This window comes from Microchirus variegatus, assembly GCF_963457635.1.
Source record: "Microchirus variegatus genome assembly, chromosome: 5".
NCBI classification, from domain to species: Eukaryota; Metazoa; Chordata; class Actinopteri; order Pleuronectiformes; family Soleidae; genus Microchirus; species Microchirus variegatus.
In genome coordinates this window covers 18,386,764-18,405,445 of record NC_139806.1, presented here as the reverse complement: position 1 = coordinate 18,405,445, position 18,682 = coordinate 18,386,764, and the positions used below count along the sequence as shown (strand labels likewise).

The following is an 18,682-nucleotide window of genomic DNA, read 5'->3' as shown; positions in this document are numbered from 1 at the left end:
TTCCAGGTAACACAGTGCATGACGATTGTGTTACCCAAGAAGTGACAGTATCCTGCCACTAGATTGCAGTGTATCATTGTATATGCATCATGCAATGAATGCAATTGAGATTGAAATATCCACATATGATCCCAAAATGTCCATGAAGAGAAAGATTGATGGCGATGGAAGGCAGTTTCAAGACAGATGGGAGGGCGAATACATGTTTGTACTTTTGTGTTATGAGGCGGTTTCGGTCGTCAAAGAGTACGATCTATGTCTGCATTTTGACACCAAACAAGGAGCCAAGTATGCCAAAGTTAGCCTTCAAGGAAAACAACAAATTGTCAAATAATCGCAGCAGAATGTGTTCACAAAAGCCATAACCTAAAAACCATGGGGCAGTAAAAGCTAGCTTTATTGTGGCTGAAGAAATCACCCATGTTTAGAAGTCTTTCTGAGGGTGCGTTTACATTTACTTACATTTATTCTGTCTTACAGTAACATCTGGCCCTTTGAGGGCAACCATTATACTGATGTGGCCCCTCAGTGAAAATGAGTTTGACACCCCTGACGTAAAGGTATATTTGTGTGGTATTCATTTTGTAATAGGTAATATTAAAGTACAACTATCTTAATACAATGCAAATGGTCTGTGTTTAAATTATTTTAGTCTTGATGACCAGACACAGGAGCAGCATGGGGTTAAGTGTCAGCATGCAGAGCCAGGAATTGAACCCACAACCTTTGAGTTGAAAGACATCCTACCATCACTCCAAATGCCCACACTTTTGACACTTCAGGATACTGGTCTGTGTATAATCTGGTTTACAGAACTGTCTGAACAGTACATGGGGTCTCAAGGGGTCACCAATGTGTATGATCGACAATTTTCATTTTATTTAAGACCTTCCTGACACAACCCTCCCATTTATCTGGGCGTGGGACCAACACGGAGTACACTGGATGTGGCTTCCCTGTGGCTGGGGTCAATTTAGAGCATTGGTTCTCAAAGTGCGGCCTGCGAGCTGATGGCGGCCCGCAAAAACATTTTTGGTGGCCCACAATGAATTACAGTTGATAGTTTTAATCCAGGAGCTACTAAGCTTGTTAAATGTGTATTGGACGTTACTGGATACAGATCAAAAAGTGTAAACTGTAGAACTGCAACCTGGTCATTAAAATTCTTACTATTTATTAAAATAAATAAATTATTAGTAACAGGATTTCTTTCTGTTTTTTTTCCTTTGGTGGCCCTCAGTCCAATGTTGGGTTCCTAAATTGGCCCTCAGGCATCAAAACTTTGAGAACCCCTGATTTAGAGTGTCCAATTAACAATGAGCAATGGGAACTAGGTATCTTGCTCAAGGGTACGCAAGCCCTTTACCTGGCGGGATCTTGAACCAGCAACCCTTAGTTCACTTGTTACTGAAAAATACATGTAATATTCACACTAGGCCTGCTTCATTTGAAGAATTGATGGAAATTCATCCTGTATTGATGCAAGCAACAAGATATAAGCTGCTATTTAAATGGGTGTATTCTATAAAAACCTGATGGTAATCCTCTCCAGAAATAGATTGGAGAATCTCCCTGGAGCTGAGGATTAACAAACATCCATCTCATGAAATATACTCCCAACAGTGTTTTCTGCCTCATTGAAAAACTGAAAATCATGACCAGATTTGGAAGTGTAGGACATGCTTAAACATGTGAGCATAAGCATTGCAAACATGATGATTTCAAGTAGCACTGCTAAGTGGTGCAATGCAGCTTTGATTGAATTGAGTCCCAGTTTTGCAGCAGTGGTTGAAGTGGCTCTGAGTCTGGAAAGTCTCTTACTCAGCAGAAACGTCCTAAAGAGCCGGTGCACTCTGGGAGCAGCACTGGAAGCAACGAAAGCCTCGCAGTCATCATTTGTCATGTCCGTTTAATGGTGTGTCCCCTCCACTACTATTGTGGGGATATCCTCCACCCAGCCCTAGGGCATTTTGCTGGATGCTGTGTGTTACTTCGTTGTTGTGCGAGTTTGTTTGTGCTTAATGTGTTTGCGCCATGCTTACACGTCATGTTCTCTATTGTTTTTATGCATCGTTTATGCATGTCAATTCATTTTCCCTCTAACGAAATGCACCACATAGCCATTACCATCAAAAACAACGTTCCTTTTATCTCAGCGAAACCAACTTTAACATTTCTTGTCAGATTACAGTGCCATCTTTACCCCCACTCTGCTCAATGTGCTGCCACACTAACAATAAATATGAGCCACAAGCAAATCACCATGCAGCTTTTCCTCAGATTGGGAGGATTTAGAAAAAAAGTGCTATTTCTCAGCTGGTGTGTGTGTTTGTGTGGTGGGCACATCGTTGCCAGGAGCCTTTCCCACACTTCTGAGTGTGACACACACATACACACAGAATGAGGGGATAAAATAAAGGAGGGATATTCTGGAAAAAAAAATGCATCTCCATGCAGGCTCTCACTGAAAACACCTGCCTGTCACCTTCTTTAAACCATCTTGCTACACAGGTTGGCAGGTGTTGTTAGCCAGGTGACACCAATGGTTTATTAAATCCTTTTTTTTGCAGCGCAGGATAGTCGAGGATATAGCTTTGCTATTATTATCTGATTTCCCTGCTCATGTTTTATTCAGGCCTGGGATGCTTCAGCACAAGAAAGCCTATGTGCAACCATTTGGGGAAGATGAATGCTGATGCACACTTTTTGTGACGCAACGCTGTTACAGCCGAGCGTATGATGGTCTTAAAGCACGTGCTGTGTGCATGTGATTTGGGTTTGGGTGGATTGGAAGGGACGAAGACAGAGAAGTGATACAAATCTTGGCACTAATTATCATCACTTTGCAAAACACTTTTGCAAATTGCCTCCAGTATCTCTTCAAACATCTAAAAATATTACTCATTCATCAGACTCTGTGCTGGCTCCAGCTCAAAAAGTTAATCTAAAATTCCATTTCCCTATTAACAACAAGAACTGAGAGCTCAGACATCATCTCCAAATCTCCCTTCTTCTTGACTTTGTGGTCACCTTGTCTTTTGGATTCCCAGCGGGGGGGGAAAAAAAGAGAACTCGATCTTCAAAGAATTCAAACGTGCAAAATCAGCATAACACAAAACATGCACACGTGTCCTGTTTGTGCTGTGCAGTGTGTATCTCTAACACAACGCTGCAAATCCTCAGGTAAACCAAGCAGCCACATAAAGCTGTGCAGCATGAATCCGTCCTGTCCCACTATGCAACTGTCGAGTATTGATTGTGCTCTTTCGGATAACAAAGCTTTTCTGTACACAGATTGCAACAAAAGCAGCAAAAGGAGAGAGAAGCAGGGGGTGGTGGGTGGTGAATGAGTTGAGTTTAGCTTTTTTTAGAGCATTGTGGCTGCAGCACTGAGCCTGAGAACATTCACTTTGGAGACAAAGATTACATGTACACTCCAAAATGATTGTCAATTTTTAAGCTTTTGCTTCAATGATTAGTATTTACAAACTTAATGCTGACATGAATGGATGAATGGATGCTGCCATGTGTAACTGTTATCATGGCGCTTTTCAGTCTCAGGCTGCGAACAAGAACAGTGTAACATCTTTTGTAAGACACCTGAAATCTCAAACAATCAAACAATACTTTCAGGTCTGACTCAGCTGAGGGAGCGTTTGTGCACAAAAGCAACTGGTAGTGACATCACCCACAAGAATGTGAACATGTTTTGAAGCCTCTTTGAGGCGTCACCTGCTACCAGGCTCCTATTGGACGATACCAGTCGCGCACTGGTGTCCATTCATACGTGCCGTACTTTATTGTGTATTTTCCTCTCCATAACCCTAACCCAACATTTACAAAATGGTCTCTATAATGTGCTAATAAAGAGCCAATTAACTCCTAAGAAAAATGACAAAATGAGATATAGGTTATTTTTGCACTCAGCAGAGTGCTCTGGTGGCTATTCAACATATTCTTACTTACTGATTGACAGTAGAAGTAGATTTTTTTGTGGGTGTGCAGCCCATTTGCAGCAGTTGTGTTGTGTTTTACCAGCACAATGTTGTGGTTGTCTCCATTGATCTTGACATAAAACTAACCACTTCCTGTGTGCAGTGAGGAAATGTCATCGGGCCACACAGGATCTAAGCACAGCTAGCATTGTGGATGTATATATGAATGATCGTGGTGGTCAGACGGGCTGTTTGGCGCACATTGGCAGCCACTGACGCTTCCGTCAGTCTGCTTCAGAGCAGCTGTGGCTATACACGTAGCTTACCACCACCACTGAGAATGTGTAAATTAATAATGGGTAATTTCTAAAGCGCTTTGGGTGTCTAGAAAAGCGCTCTAGAAATGTAATGAATAATAATAATAATAATAATAATAATAATACTCATTTGACAACGGTTTTGTTGTGACCCCTGTATTATCCAAGCACATTTATTCTGTTTGTACTCTTGTACAAGTGTTGTATTTGTTTCCTTTACCTTGGGTATACCTTTTCAAGTTCGACTTCCTGTCTTCCCAGTTGATCGCCTGCCACGCCCTAATGTGTTTCACCTGTGTCTGATTGCCTCTGCCTCCCTAGTGTATTAAGTATGTGCTCCCCAGTGTTTTGTTGGTTTGTTTTGTTTGTGTCAGGCCATGTTTCTGTCCTGTTTTTCACACCCTGCTTTCCATTTTTGCCTTTTTGTTAGTTTGATTTATGAAAGACTCTGTGTTGGGGTCCATTTTTTACACCACTGACAGGTTTGAATCATCACAAGTTATGCACTGCACATTTATATCTAACCATGTGGAGTTATAATACAGAGCATGCATGTTGTACAGGTTGCAAAAAAAAAAAAAAACACTCTCGGACAAAAGCTCTGGGAAGTCCTCGTATTATCTCACTCAACAGCTGCAATGCAGCCAGGTTTTGGCTTGAGCTTAGTCTTTTTGCATTCAGGCCAAGTATAGTGGTCACAGATCCAGGCACCAGTGTCCACACACACCTCTGAACTGCACGCACCATCCAGCTGTTCAGCCAAATTAACATACAACAGGCAAACTGCTATTAATAGTGCATATGCCAGAACAGACCCTGATCATATGAGGACAAGTTGACCTGTGTGTCGCAGCTGCAACGTGCACAGAAAAACAACGACTGAATTAAATGACTTACAGTGCCATTTCAATCCTGCATGAATATGGTATTCCTATAAGCCACGTGCAAATGCTGGCATTTGCTACTTCAATTATCCCTTATTTTTCGCACAACAAAATAGCAGATAGAGTAAAATGTGAAGCTGTATCATGTGAGGAAAGACGTTGTGTGTTCTCTTCAGTGGACGGATATCAGGAGGAACATTTGAAATGCTAATGCCTTGGTAAATTGGAGTGTTTTTTTTGGGTGTGTGTGCAGCATGAGTCTGCAGAGGGGAAGAAGATGGGACTGAGCTGCTGAATGATGAGCAAACAAAAACAAGCAGACAAAACTCTTCCATTGAGACGGACACTAAATTAGAAGCAATGCATGCACGGCACGCTTACGTGGCACTGATGTGCATGCACCACTTGTCCTGCAAAAACATATACACAATGGCAAGCATTCACATAGGCACGTGCACATATGTCTGCCTCTGTGCTAGATAAGGTAAACAATAATGATTATTCCACACAGTGTACTGTACACCAGACAGAAGTGAGTGTGTACTTGCATTTATATCTTTGTGAGGTCCAAAAACACATACCATACTATCTTTGTGAGGACATTTTGACCATGTGGGGCCATTTTGTCTGGGCCCCACAACTTTAAAGTGCTTTTTCAGGGTTAGGGTAATAATGTGTCGTAATAAGTTTGTTTGTGTGTGTGTGTGTGTGTGAGAGAGAGGGCAACTGAGCTGACAATGAGAAGATATGAAGTTTAATAACAGGCTGTAATCATTGAAATCAAAGCTGTTAAGTAGGTCAACCATCCATCGACTCCTCCACCCTTTAATATTTTACGACAGGTGATACTGCCGTTAATGGCCGCATAGTAACTGATGCCATTATATCTCCACATCTTTGTGACTGCAGCGTGCAGGGCCATTTATCTGCGGGGCAAATTAGATTAACGCAGATGCTAAACAGGCCGATGCGATGAAGCAATGCTTCATACATGCTCCCTTATTCCATTAGACACCCACAGGGTGTCTGTCATTTGTACACTACAGACTCATTTCTGCAAAAAAAAAAAGGTCATAACTTGCAGCAGAGACTGAATCCCCACAGAGGTGACTAGAGATCAGGACTATTCAATTACAAATTCAGTTTAGTCGCATTTTCAAACCAAGAAATTGCATTTCAGGTGCAACTCAAAATGCATAATATCCAAAAGGTGCACGATATTAGCATTTGTTTCTCTTTGAAATAAGATAAACACATGTCATATACGACCCGCAAGCATTTCAAAGTGCCTTTAACAGGATACAAAATAACTAACACTGCTATCACACCTATCAGACTATACTGTAGGAGTTGAGGAATCTTTGAGGGACAGTGAAAGGTCTTTCTCCATTTGAATAGACTGGCTACAGACCGTGGGTGAGCAAATCACCATCAGAGAACAAAGACAAATATCAGCTGTCTAAACACGAAACAAGAGAACGGGCTTGACCCTAATCCATTACACAATAAAACAAATCACACACAGCAGACGCCACAGTGAACATGGCTTTATAACCTGAAAGTATTGGATATGAATGTGGATTTTATAATAGTTCTGAAACGCCACAAACGTCCTTTGTCCTTTCCCTGTGTCCCTCTTACCTTACGTTATGAATGTGGTCATTTTTTGTATGCAGCCTGTGTGTAAAACCATTATAATGAGCCCATAAAAGTGTTAAAATGTGTATAAAACAAAGAGTAACCAAAGCTATTATCTTATTTGAACCTGCACTACAGACATAATTGCTTAGTTCTTGTTTCAAGTCCTTTGCAGCTCTCTGGTCATTTATCATTATTAAGCACCTGGGCACACAACCATGAGACTTTTGGTTTCCTTGGCAATAACAAAGATGAATCCTGCTCCACTTCTTTATGTGGAAGTGAGTCAACTGTGCTGTTGAACATATCGCCTCCATGCCACCCCCATGCTGCGTATGAGGTCACTGTAGAGAAGCGTAATAAAACAGAACCATAGAGACACATTTCAGTGTCCTGTCATTGACAACAAGCTTCTCCCCCCACAGGCCAAACGCTCTCTGGTTTGAACAGATCTGCATCGAAATGCAAGAGCCTTATCTGAGAAAAACACACTAGAGGCTGCAGAAAAGGATTCATTCATCCAGGAGAGATTCATTCATCCAGGAGAGCACACACCAGGGCAGCCTTGCTCTTTTCCAGCGCTGCCCATTGCACACCTGGGAGCAGCTGTCATACTGACACCAAGAGAGACATGATGGCATGTGTGCAGAAATTAAATAAACTGATTCATTGGGCGTTCACGCTTCAAAAAGGGAGGTTTGGCTGCATATTTCTGTCTCGTATCTCCAAAACCTGAATGACAAAAAAAACAGACTGGTGGATTGCGCCACATATTTCCACTCATTCATACATTTAAAAAACATAATTAAAAAAAAGCTTGCTGTAAAAACGTTTTTTGCACAGCTTGAGATTGTTGTTGTTGTTTTACCAAAAAAATATGATTTCACAATGAAGAATTAATCATCTATATGTATATATGTGTGTCTGTGTGTGTGTGCGTGCTTGCGTGTGTGTGTATAATTTGGATATTTGGCATTAAGACAATTACCATTACCTTACCCATAACTAGTTCATGTCTAACCCTAATCTTAATCCAACCACAATACAAATGTAAAACCTAAACTGAGGACTACTGAGTAGATTAGTGTTTATGCATGAAACACTGGTGTATATAATATATACCATATCCCATATACACTATTTGAATGATATATTATATCATTCAAATAGTCTTCTCTGTTGAGCTTTACACATAAAGAAAAACGCACCCCTCTCTAAAACAACTACCAGAACAAGACCACAGTCATTTAAATACACTATGAGAATGACATAAAACCAAATGGTGAATGTATAAAGTGAAAAACAAAGCATCGACAAATGATTTTCCCCAAACTTAGCTGCAGCATAAGTTCTATTAAACCCCTCATTGAACTGGCCTGCAGTCACACATTACAGTGAGCCAGAGGCGTGGTGTGCTCCTCTTTCACAGACTGCTGAGTGGATAGATAAGGGTGTGACTCCAGCACACTGAGATGCATGGCATTATATAAAAGAGCACTGGCTTTCCATATGCACCATGGGAACAAACGATGTGGGACTCGATGATGTCAACGCGATCATTACGCACGTGGGCACACACACGCACACACACACTCACACACTAACGCTCCCATTTGAACGTGAATGAAACTAATGAGAGAAAAGCAGCTTCTACGACATCTATCCTCGGTCAAACACACACGAGTGTGTATCTGAATTACACTATGACGTGCAGGCGACCTGAATCCCGTTGTCTGAGTCAGCATAAAAATGCCAAGTCACCATGGTAACAAGGGATGCAACGCGCTTTGTGAAGGCTGATGGTGGAGGCAGGAGGCAGGAGGCAATTCACAAGTAGGAGCATCATCGCGGGATGCTTTACAACAGTTTGAAATGCAGCGATAATAAAATGCACAAGTGATGCTGAATGCGCCCGGATATCCCATTCCATTCTCTGCACCGCGGCAGCTGCCGAACGCCCGGACTACTACAGGTCACGTTGACGCTTCTTCACGTTATGTAACTGCGTTGAATTACATGGGAAGCATGTAACCGCATCATAATAAACACACGAAGCAGAAATACATCACATGATTCAAAATAGAATAAACATTATGCGCATTTCTATACCATTGCGCCAAAAACACCAGCATTAGTGCACAAAGTTGCATAACATTTTACAACCCCCCCCCCTTCCTGGAGCAGCACATCTCGCCATGTATTATTCCGAATTCAGCAGGGATAAACACTCACTTCAAATACTATGACACAAGTTATCAGTGATAACCTGGCTGTTGTGGTGACATTGTGGTGGTTTTAAGGGGAAAGTATTAGGGATGTGCAATCCACCCACATGACGAAAATCTGGCCAAACTCAATCTCACATGAGGAGGAGGATTTGGAGACAGCATGGATGGATGAACGGATGGATGAACGAACGGATGGATGCGTGGATGTGCGCCTACCTGTCCGCAGGTTGAAGGAGAGTCGGGCTTCAACCAGATAAGGTGTGTCGCTCTTTGAGCGGAGTCTCCTGATCGGTCGTCGGTCTGTGCCGCTGTCTGGAGTGGTCGCCATCAATTTGAACCAGTGTCCGGATGGTGATGCTGCTGCCTGCTGTGGTCGACGCGGGGCAGACGCAGAGCCGCGGACCCCTCTCTCTCTCTCTCTCTCTCTCTCTCTCTCTCTCTCTCTCTCTCTCTCTCTCTCTCTCTCAATCTTTCTCTTTTTCTTGCCCTCTCTCACTCACTCGCTCTCACACACAGACCAACACACACATTGGGAGGTAGCTATTGATGGGGGAGGATGAAGTTCACACATTCACACACCCAGAGAGAGAGAGAGAGAGAGAGAGAGAGAGAGGCGGGTATAAAGACAGCACAAACATATAATTATAAAAAAAAATTCAAATTGTAATTGTAATCGATAAAATACTATTCTCATCATACGATACTTAATTCCCTATGGGATAAAAAGTAAAATAAAAATGACGCGTTACTTTATACTGTGGGTATCCACATGATATTTATGTTATTATTATTAACTACTACTACTAATAATAATGACAATAATGATACAAAGTTAAATCTTAGGGTGTATCATCTCTTGCTGAGGAGAATGAATGGATCATCTTGAATGAGTCGTACTCCAGTCTACCACTGGATGGCGCACTCAAACACATCAGAGTTATGATCAGAGGAGCTGGAGTTACGACGGCAGTGGCACGTTGACGGTCTTTCATGTTAGTCGCTGTGAGGTAAACAAACGCGTAGCTTTCTCTTCCTTTAGAGGACATTTCACCAAACGCGGTAAGTACTGCAAAGTTGTTCAGGGCAGTTCTTCTGTATACAAACGTGTCACTCCCCTAAAATAGGCGTCTGTGTGTGTACGTTTGCTCCTGTCTGTAGACAGCTAACCTAGCCGAGCTAACCTAACTCTCAACGTTACAAACTTAGCATTTGCTTCATGTTAGCAAAAGTTAGTGTGCTGTACTGTGAATATATCCTATTTTTTTACGTATAAAGGCAGCTGGATGGTTTGCTGTCAAGTGACCAACAAACAGTCTGACTTGTTATCGCTTTAGATGTCACACATGAAAACATGCAGCACTTTGTGCGCAGCTTGTAAAACTAGTTCATCCTTGAGGGACGCACCCAAATGTTTGCATAGTTCTTGATTTGTCAATGCCTGCATCCATTTTACCACATTATCTCGCACAGTATATTTAATGGCACTTTAAAGCAGTTACACAATTAGTTGCACAAAAGTTATGGTCTCTTTCCTCCCCCCTCGGAGTATATTGTACTGCATTTAATATAGACTATTATACTTATAGAATGTAATAACATAGATTATACTGTACTATACAGTATACAATAGTATACTTGTTCCTACACTTCTCTGCAATTATATTTGAACACATAATTGTGTGCATTATTAAACCAAATGAGTATATTTTATTGATCTGAGCTTCCCAAACCTCAGAGAACAATTCAGGAAAAATATTATTTTGAAATGAGATTATAGTCCCAATTCCCAATTAATGATTAAAGGAGCCATATGTAAGAATGTGGCCAAAAACGGTTACTACATTCAAATTCAAAATACAGTGGTCTTTTAGGTTTCGTTTTCTGACGCAACTGGCAACCCGTGGTTGCTCGTCAGCTGGGACCCTACTAACTGCAATGATTGGTAGACGGCAGTAGGTGGCGCCACATGCCAAAACATGATTTCAAAACATAAACATGATTTGCAGTCAGCAAAATATATTTTTTAATGCAAATACTTTGGCTGTACTGTTGTTGTTGGTGAGTTCAGTTTATGGCCAGATTTATTACATAATGCACCTTTAAGTGTCTTGATGAATGTATGTTGCAAAATACTGATCAAAATCGGAAAATACTATACTCGAGAAGCCCTACTTTTGAGTAAAAAAAAAAAAAACATTCATTCAAACAACACGTTTTAATATTATTTTAAATAATATTTCACAATATAGAATTTTGACAAATGTGTTAAAAAGATACATTATTAAGGCCCACCTGCATTACATTCTGCACGTTGGTGAAAACAAGAAGATCGTTTATTTTGATATGTGTGGTAAACTTAAGCAACAATTAATTTCCTCTTTCTGATGTTTTTTTTCTCCGCTCCTCTGAAACAGTAATGACAATGCTTCTTCAAAGCCGGGCTGTGTTTGCCCTCGGTCTTCGCATGTGCTCCACACATGCGACAACTGGACTTCTGAAAGACACAGTGAGACCTAACTCAGGTAAAAGGGAATGCACCTGTCTTACAGTGTGTCATTTCATTATCAGTTGAGGCATAATGAAAATGTCTCTTCTGTCAACTTGAGATTTCCCTGAATAGCATAATCACAGAATGGTTATAAGTATCGACTATCAAGACACTTAAGAAGCACCTGCTGATTGTTTTAATTTTCTTTCCCTTTCAGATATGTCTGAATTCCGGGAGGTCTTTTCCAAAGCTAAGCACATAGTTATAATCACAGGGGCAGGTGTGAGTGCGGAGAGCGGAGTGCCAACCTTCAGGGGAGTACATGAGAAGTGGAGGAAGTGGATGTCTCAGGTAATTAATACTTAAAAAGGAATACATTTTTAATGTTTTTAGGGTGAAACTGTGTGTTTGGTATGGTTTTCTAGTTGAGATTTAGAGTGTGTGCTCTATGCTTGCATAATACATCTACACAGCTCAGTGGATATATCTTGGGCAGCAACAGCTGATATAGGGATAAATGGTGTATGTTGCATCACATAGATTCTTGTTGTAGGCTGCAGCAGTATTTATAGTATTTATTCAGCAAACAATCAATCAATCAATAATCATCCTTCATAAATGCAAAAACGTATACTGATTTCTTATTTTGTTATTATTTCAAATGAGTAAAATATTATTTCATTGTAGATTTGAACATGGTGCACTTGTCTTTTGTGATGTCACCCATACAAATCTGAACTCTCTAGAATTGCAATTTGGCCAGTGCCATGTAGAGGTTTTTGCAACTGCAAGTTTAGGTTCCTATTAGAAAATACAATCACACTGGTGTCCACTCATACATGCTGAATTTTATAGTCTATTTTCCACTAAGGTGGAACATAATTTACAAAACGGACATCATGCTTTATTGACGAAGACCCAAACAAGTGGTCGATATCATAAACTCCTCAGGAAACATCTGATGAATCAAGTGAGAAGTAGGCTCATTTTCCCATAGACTTCAATTTTAACGGGTTTTCTATTTGTAGCCAGCGCAGTTGCCCACTGGTGGCTATTCAATATATACTCATTTCCTGGTTGGCCTCAGAATAAACCTGTAAGACCACATCACCGTTTCATATACAATCTGTGCAGTTAGCTGGTGACAACTGTAATTGCTCGAGTTAAGGTGAAACGTTTCACCTCTCATCCATAAAGCTTCATCAGACACCAGAACTCCTGTAGATGACTGGCCTGTATGACTGAGAACCTTCACAGACATATACAGTAGATGGTTTAGCCCCTGTTGGCTCCCCTTCCCACTTTTTCTATCAGCTTTCTTGTGAGAAATACAGAATAACTGCTTAATTCCTGCCTCTGAGAAATAACTTTTTGCGAACATCTTAGTTATGAACCATGACCTAAAACTGTTGATGTATCTAGGACCTGGCCACTCCAGAGGCCTTTTCTCGCACACCATCTCGGGTCTGGGAGTTCTACCATTACAGAAGGGGGCTGACATTGAACAAGAAACCAAACGCTGCTCATCTGGCTATAGCAGAGTGTGAGGCCCGGCTGAAGAAACAGGGACGCGCCGTGGTTGTCATAACCCAGTGCACAGACGACCTTCACCGACGGGCTGGGTCCAAACACATTCTCCAGATTCATGGTGAGTGCTAGAGTAGGGGCAAAACTGCCATGCATCTGAGTGTAGTTTGGAACTTTCAAAGGGATACTCGACATTATCATACTAACTATTGACTTGGTGAAATTTTTTGTTGCACAAAGACAACGATTACCCTTTTTTTTTTTAACCCGAATTCCAAAAGCTTCATACAGTGATTGATAAAATATAAGCAAGCAAATTTAAAACTGAAAGTTCATAGTCGGTAATTACTGGAAATTATGACGGCACCATGTTGAACCACATGGTTCTGCTTGGCTAGGGAAACATTTTGTGAATTATAGTTTTCAGTCTCCCAATCAAACATCCCTTAAACCCACAGTCAGTGTTAGTCACCAATTTTAAGTTTCCATGTTGTGTGTTTTTCAAGGTTTTGTGTGCACATAAATGCTCTACAAAGTAACAAATACCAAAGTCCATGACATGGTGACTGCTTTTTTTATCCTATTCATCCTCCTATTTTATATGAAATCTAAGCAGCCTTTATACCACATGGACGTAAAGTTTGTAATACAAGTGTATTTGAGTACTTCAGGAAACACCAGACCCTCTATAGCAAGCACATTTGAACACTCACCTGTCATATGTATGTAGTTTTAAGCATTTACTAGATATAATAGTCAGCGCCAAAGGTGGGTAGAGAGAGGGGGAAGACGTGCAGCAAATGACCACAAGTGGAATTAAACCCATGGGGTGGCAGCTCTCCCAACTGAGCTATCTTGCATCCCTAATTTTTAGGTTTCCTTAATGCTTCAGGTTCAGAATGTGTCATATATAATGTGTATGTTGTGATAACAAGTTCAAGAGTTCAGCAATAGTCACAGTGAGTAACGAGCCGCTGGTTGTGGCAGAAAGTAGGTCAAAGCTTCCAGCTGAACGTGACTTTCTGGATTTACGTCTAAGATTGTTCTTTGGCTGAAAAGGTTTCAGACAAGGAAATGGATAATACCAAGATACATATTTACTCGTAAGTAACTTGATCCATACATTGCTACATGTCTGTTTTTATACACTGGTGACTGGCCAGAACAGGCAAAATGTTTTACTGGCACTAGCTGTCCCAGTCCCTCTTGTTTTGGTCTGACATTTGTGTCTAACTGTGATGGATAGTGGTGCTCAAATATTGCATATTGGATGTTTTACAAGTTCTGTGTATGGTAGATGTTATCTGTGACTTTAGAAATCCTGATAGAACCATAGTGTGTTTGCAGGAAACCTGATGGAGACACGCTGCATGAGTTGTGGAGACGTGACTGTGCACGCGCGCGATCCCATATGTGCTGCCCTAAAGGGCAAAGGGTAAGTGGCGGCACCTCTGAAACATACACAAACACCGAGTAACACACACAGTAGGCCTGATTTCACCAAGTTGAACTATGTTTGCCCAAAGTGCTATTTAATCCATTGTGTTTGCTCTGTTATTGTGCAGTGCGCCAGGTCCAGATGTTCCCGATGCCAACATTCCAGTGGATAAACTGCCCAGGTGGGTTTCATGTTTTTTTGATATCAGTGCAACATTATGTAACCCTCTAAAAAGATGTACTGAAATAATTTTTTATGGGTCATTGATTTGTAAAAGTGAGAATTGTGCCTCTAACACCTGAACCCACATTACATTTATGTAAGATTGTCTTTAAGCCGGTGGGGACAGTGTTATGATCTGATGTTGCTTCAGTTGGTCAGGTTTAGGTTCGGTAACATCTGCCCAAAATATGAGATCAGCCGACGACCTAAATACAATGAATGACCAGGATTTCATCCTCAAGTCTCTGAGCACAACGTCCTTCACTACATTCTGTGACAAACCCAGTGATCCAGATGGATCCTGTCGTTTAAATACTTTTTACTCTCTATTTTTTGTAATTGTGTATAGTATGTTTTGGGTAACATCTACTGCACATCTGTCCGTCCAAGGAGTGGATCCCTCACCTGTGGTTCTCCCTAAGGTTTCTACCTCTTTCTTTTTCCCTGTTATAAGGGTTTTTTTCCCTGGTAGTTTTTCCTTACCCTGGTCGAGGGTTTAAGGACAGAGGATGTTACAAACCCTGTGCAGCCCCGTGAGACAAACGGTGTTTTGTAATTGTGGGCTATATAAATAAAATTTGATTTGATTTGATTTGATTTTCACACATGTTCCTGAGATGACACCTCCAGGATTTATCAGGCTCAGGTTGTAGAAGAAATGGTTCAGGGTGCATGACGCATCATTTTCTCACCTTGATTCGTCATCACAGCCCAGACCTTCACCCCGTGCAAATATTGTGAACAGCAACACTGAGCTTGTGGCAAGGAACACAGGATGTACGTTTGAAACACGTAGAGCAATAGGAGTGCATTAATTAAGTTCTATCTCTACCAAGTTATGTGAAACAGAGCAGCTATACTGACAGAGAGGGGCATGTGGAGCTGATGGGCCTAATCTGCATTGTGTGAACTCATTTAAAAATGATGCTCTACAGCCCCAAAACCTGTCAGTGACTCCCAGCATGTATTTATGCTTTAACTATTTTATGTGTCAAGGTGTGAAGAAACTGACTGCCGTGGTCTGCTGAGGCCCAACACGGTGTTCTTTGGAGAAACTCTGGACTCCCATATCCTGACCAAAGTGGAGAAAGAGATGGAAGTCTGTGATCTGTGTCTGGTGGTGAGTTCATCTCTGTGTTTGGCTGCGTACATATCACGTTCCTCTGTTGTGTAATGTTATTTATTTGTTCAGAATGCCTTTCCAAGGTCTCGATGCTGGTGTCATTGTCCTCTCTGGTTTACCTGCAGGTGGGCACATCTTCAATCGTTTACCCGGCAGCCATGTTTGGGCCCCGCATTGCATCCAGAGGTGTCCCAGTGGCAGAGTTCAACACAAATCCAACTCCCAAATCCGAATACTTCACGTAAGTCAGTCAAAAAACCTAGTGCATGTTGAAAAAGCTAAGAATATCATAAAAATTACTCATAAATAATAAATGGAACAAACCAGTGGGTAATGGTGCATGTGTATATTGCTGTTTAGTGCCATCTGCTGGCTTCATAGGCTACATCCAGTTCTTGAATCAGTGGCACACTCCAAAGCACTTTGAATCAAATGCACGCAGTGAAATGTTTTAAAGGTCCCATATTATGCAAAATTAACTTTTTAATCATTCAAGTCCTTATATTTGGGACTCTTGGAGGTCCTATCAGTCGGCAAAGTGTGAAAAAAGATGACTCGGTCATGTTTTTGTGGTCCTCCTCAGTCTAAGTACAGGAGATAAAACATGCAATGTTGACTTCCGCGCTCATTGGGACGTCACAATGCGTTAAATTCCTGGAGTTGTTGTCTCGCGGAGCTCCGCTTTGTCCGTAAAACACGCGAGAGTGCTGACCAAAGCATGTCACAGACATGTTCATTAGGACACAAAGGAACTAGGTTAACTTGGAGAAATAGGGTATAATATGGGACCTTTAACTTCCACGATTTGTACAGGTGCTTGAAATCCTTGAAAATGCTTTAACTTTAATGTTGTGTTTTCAAGGTTTGTAAAGTAAAGTGCTTGAATTTTGGGGAAAAGTGCTTGAAAATACTTAAGCAATTAATTTCAACTGTACTTATACAATATACAACTAATTTCAACTGTGTTTTACCACAAAAAAGACTGAGTAAATCACTTATTAAACAGAGAAATGCTCTGTCTAGGCCTTGCTTTCTCTGTAAGTCTACTTAAGGCAGGTGGAATATATTGAAATAATAAACATTTGCATCTTCCTTTTAATGTCTTATTATAAAACTCAACTTTGGTTGCTCGTAGCATAACACTGACTCCAATCATGACAATTTATGTTCAAAGTTAAATGATCATTTTGAGTAAATGCTCTGTGTATTCATATTTTATCCACAGATGTAAGGTGCTAAAATAAAGCTTGAAATTGACATAGAAAGTGTGAATTTAACCTTAGAAAAAGTGTATGAACCCTGAAATTCTGACCTTCAGTGTGTCTTTGTTTTTCTATGTGTGTGTGTATGTGTGTGGTATAGGTACCATTTCCAGGGACAATGTGGAGCCACACTGCCACCAGCTTTGGCACCACACGAGTCTGAGGTTACTCACTGATTGCAGACACAGCAGTTTGTCAGTGGCTTCTATAATCTAATGCAATTCACAGTTTTCTTTTCTTTGCCTTAAAATCAGTTAAGCTGGTGACGCTTGGTAGAGGGCGAGCTGTAAATACAGTAATTAAGCATTTTACGACTTTGCGATGGAGCTTTTAATACTTGAATATGTAACTCATTAAACTGGAAATGGGATTTTGACTGTTGTATAATATAATGCGTTCACAGATCAGAGGAAATATGCAGCTTGATTTAAAAAAGGAAATGTACGATAGTTCTTTGCATAGGAAAACAGTTCCTCGGGCATCGCAGGGTTTTGTTATTCATAATATATTAGATGCTGGGGAGGGATCGCTGTATTTTACTTAAGATATATTGTACTCTAAAAAGATGCTTTTTAAAAACATTCAACTTCTGCCAATGCCATTGGAGAAATTTCCTCTTTTCTATTTTCACCAAATGAACTAATGTACAGAACGAAATCAGAATCTTGTGCCTTTCAACACTGTTTACACAACTTTGACCAAAAGCTCACTTTAAACCTTAACTGAAATACTTCCCATGTTACAGGTCTTGGCTGGGTTCAGTTTGTTTTTGACCATAACAGACAGAGCAGAGGAGAGGGAAAATGTCAGAATGATTATATCCTCTTGCTGTCTAACTCTAATGAGTATAGTTACATATCATGGCTTATTAATATTCATGATAAATTTGATACATTTTTACACATTTTACAATCTTTTTTCATAGTGACATACGTGTTCAATCGCCGTGTGTTGTTGTCTAGTAGATTATTGTCAAAAATAAAGAGCAACCATATGATATTTAACATTTTCTAAGGGTCTTCGCGGATACGCAGACACAACATGCAGTTTCTAACGATGTGTTCGTTTGTACAACTTTAAATGTCATGCAGACTATAACCATTAAAACACTAAATGTACGTTTGCCCTTTTGTGTCATTGTTACAGTGACGTGTGCTGCACTGCACTGTTGTTACCCAAAACAAACAGTAGATGCCAGCATGTAGCTTTAACAGTAATATTTACTCTGGGAAGAAACAACCTCATCCACTGAAATCCTTCTTGGCAAAGTGAGGCTTTCTGTGAACTCAGCAGAAACACTATCAGCCTAAGGGGAAAAGATTAAATAACACAAAGTTGCAGATGTGTGATAGAAATCTTGATGACCAGTATTATATTGTCAGTGCATTTTTTCCAAGTAGGAAAAATAACATACTAACTTTACTTTATAGTTTTTTATTTTCATTTTGTATTGAATTGAATGCAGGTTTACTTTCAATTATTTTCATTTGGCAGGAATTAAACACACAAATAATTATACTTTTATTCTTTTAAGTGAACCATTTCCTGGATAAAGGAATTGTTATTTTTCTTTACCTTTTGACTTGTAATAATTGACGGCTATGGTGGTTCTCTATTGGA

At 40.5% G+C, this 18,682-nt stretch overlaps 1 protein-coding gene across 1 annotated transcript; it reads left to right on the top strand.

The window, feature by feature from the left end:
- The first annotated feature begins 10,000 nt into the window (after window positions 1-10,000).
- LOC310928001 (NAD-dependent protein deacylase sirtuin-5, mitochondrial-like) lies at window positions 10,001-18,092 on the top strand. The gene is made up of 9 exons (XM_083890462.1): window positions 10,001-10,061; window positions 11,417-11,524; window positions 11,708-11,841; window positions 12,913-13,138; window positions 14,365-14,452; window positions 14,583-14,636; window positions 15,674-15,797; window positions 15,926-16,041; window positions 17,163-18,092. Exons 2-9 carry the CDS (start codon window positions 11,419-11,421, stop codon window positions 17,236-17,238), a joined length of 924 nt encoding a protein of 307 aa, XP_083746588.1. The 5' UTR covers window positions 10,001-10,061; window positions 11,417-11,418; the 3' UTR covers window positions 17,239-18,092.
- Window positions 18,093-18,682: the final 590 nt, after the last annotated feature.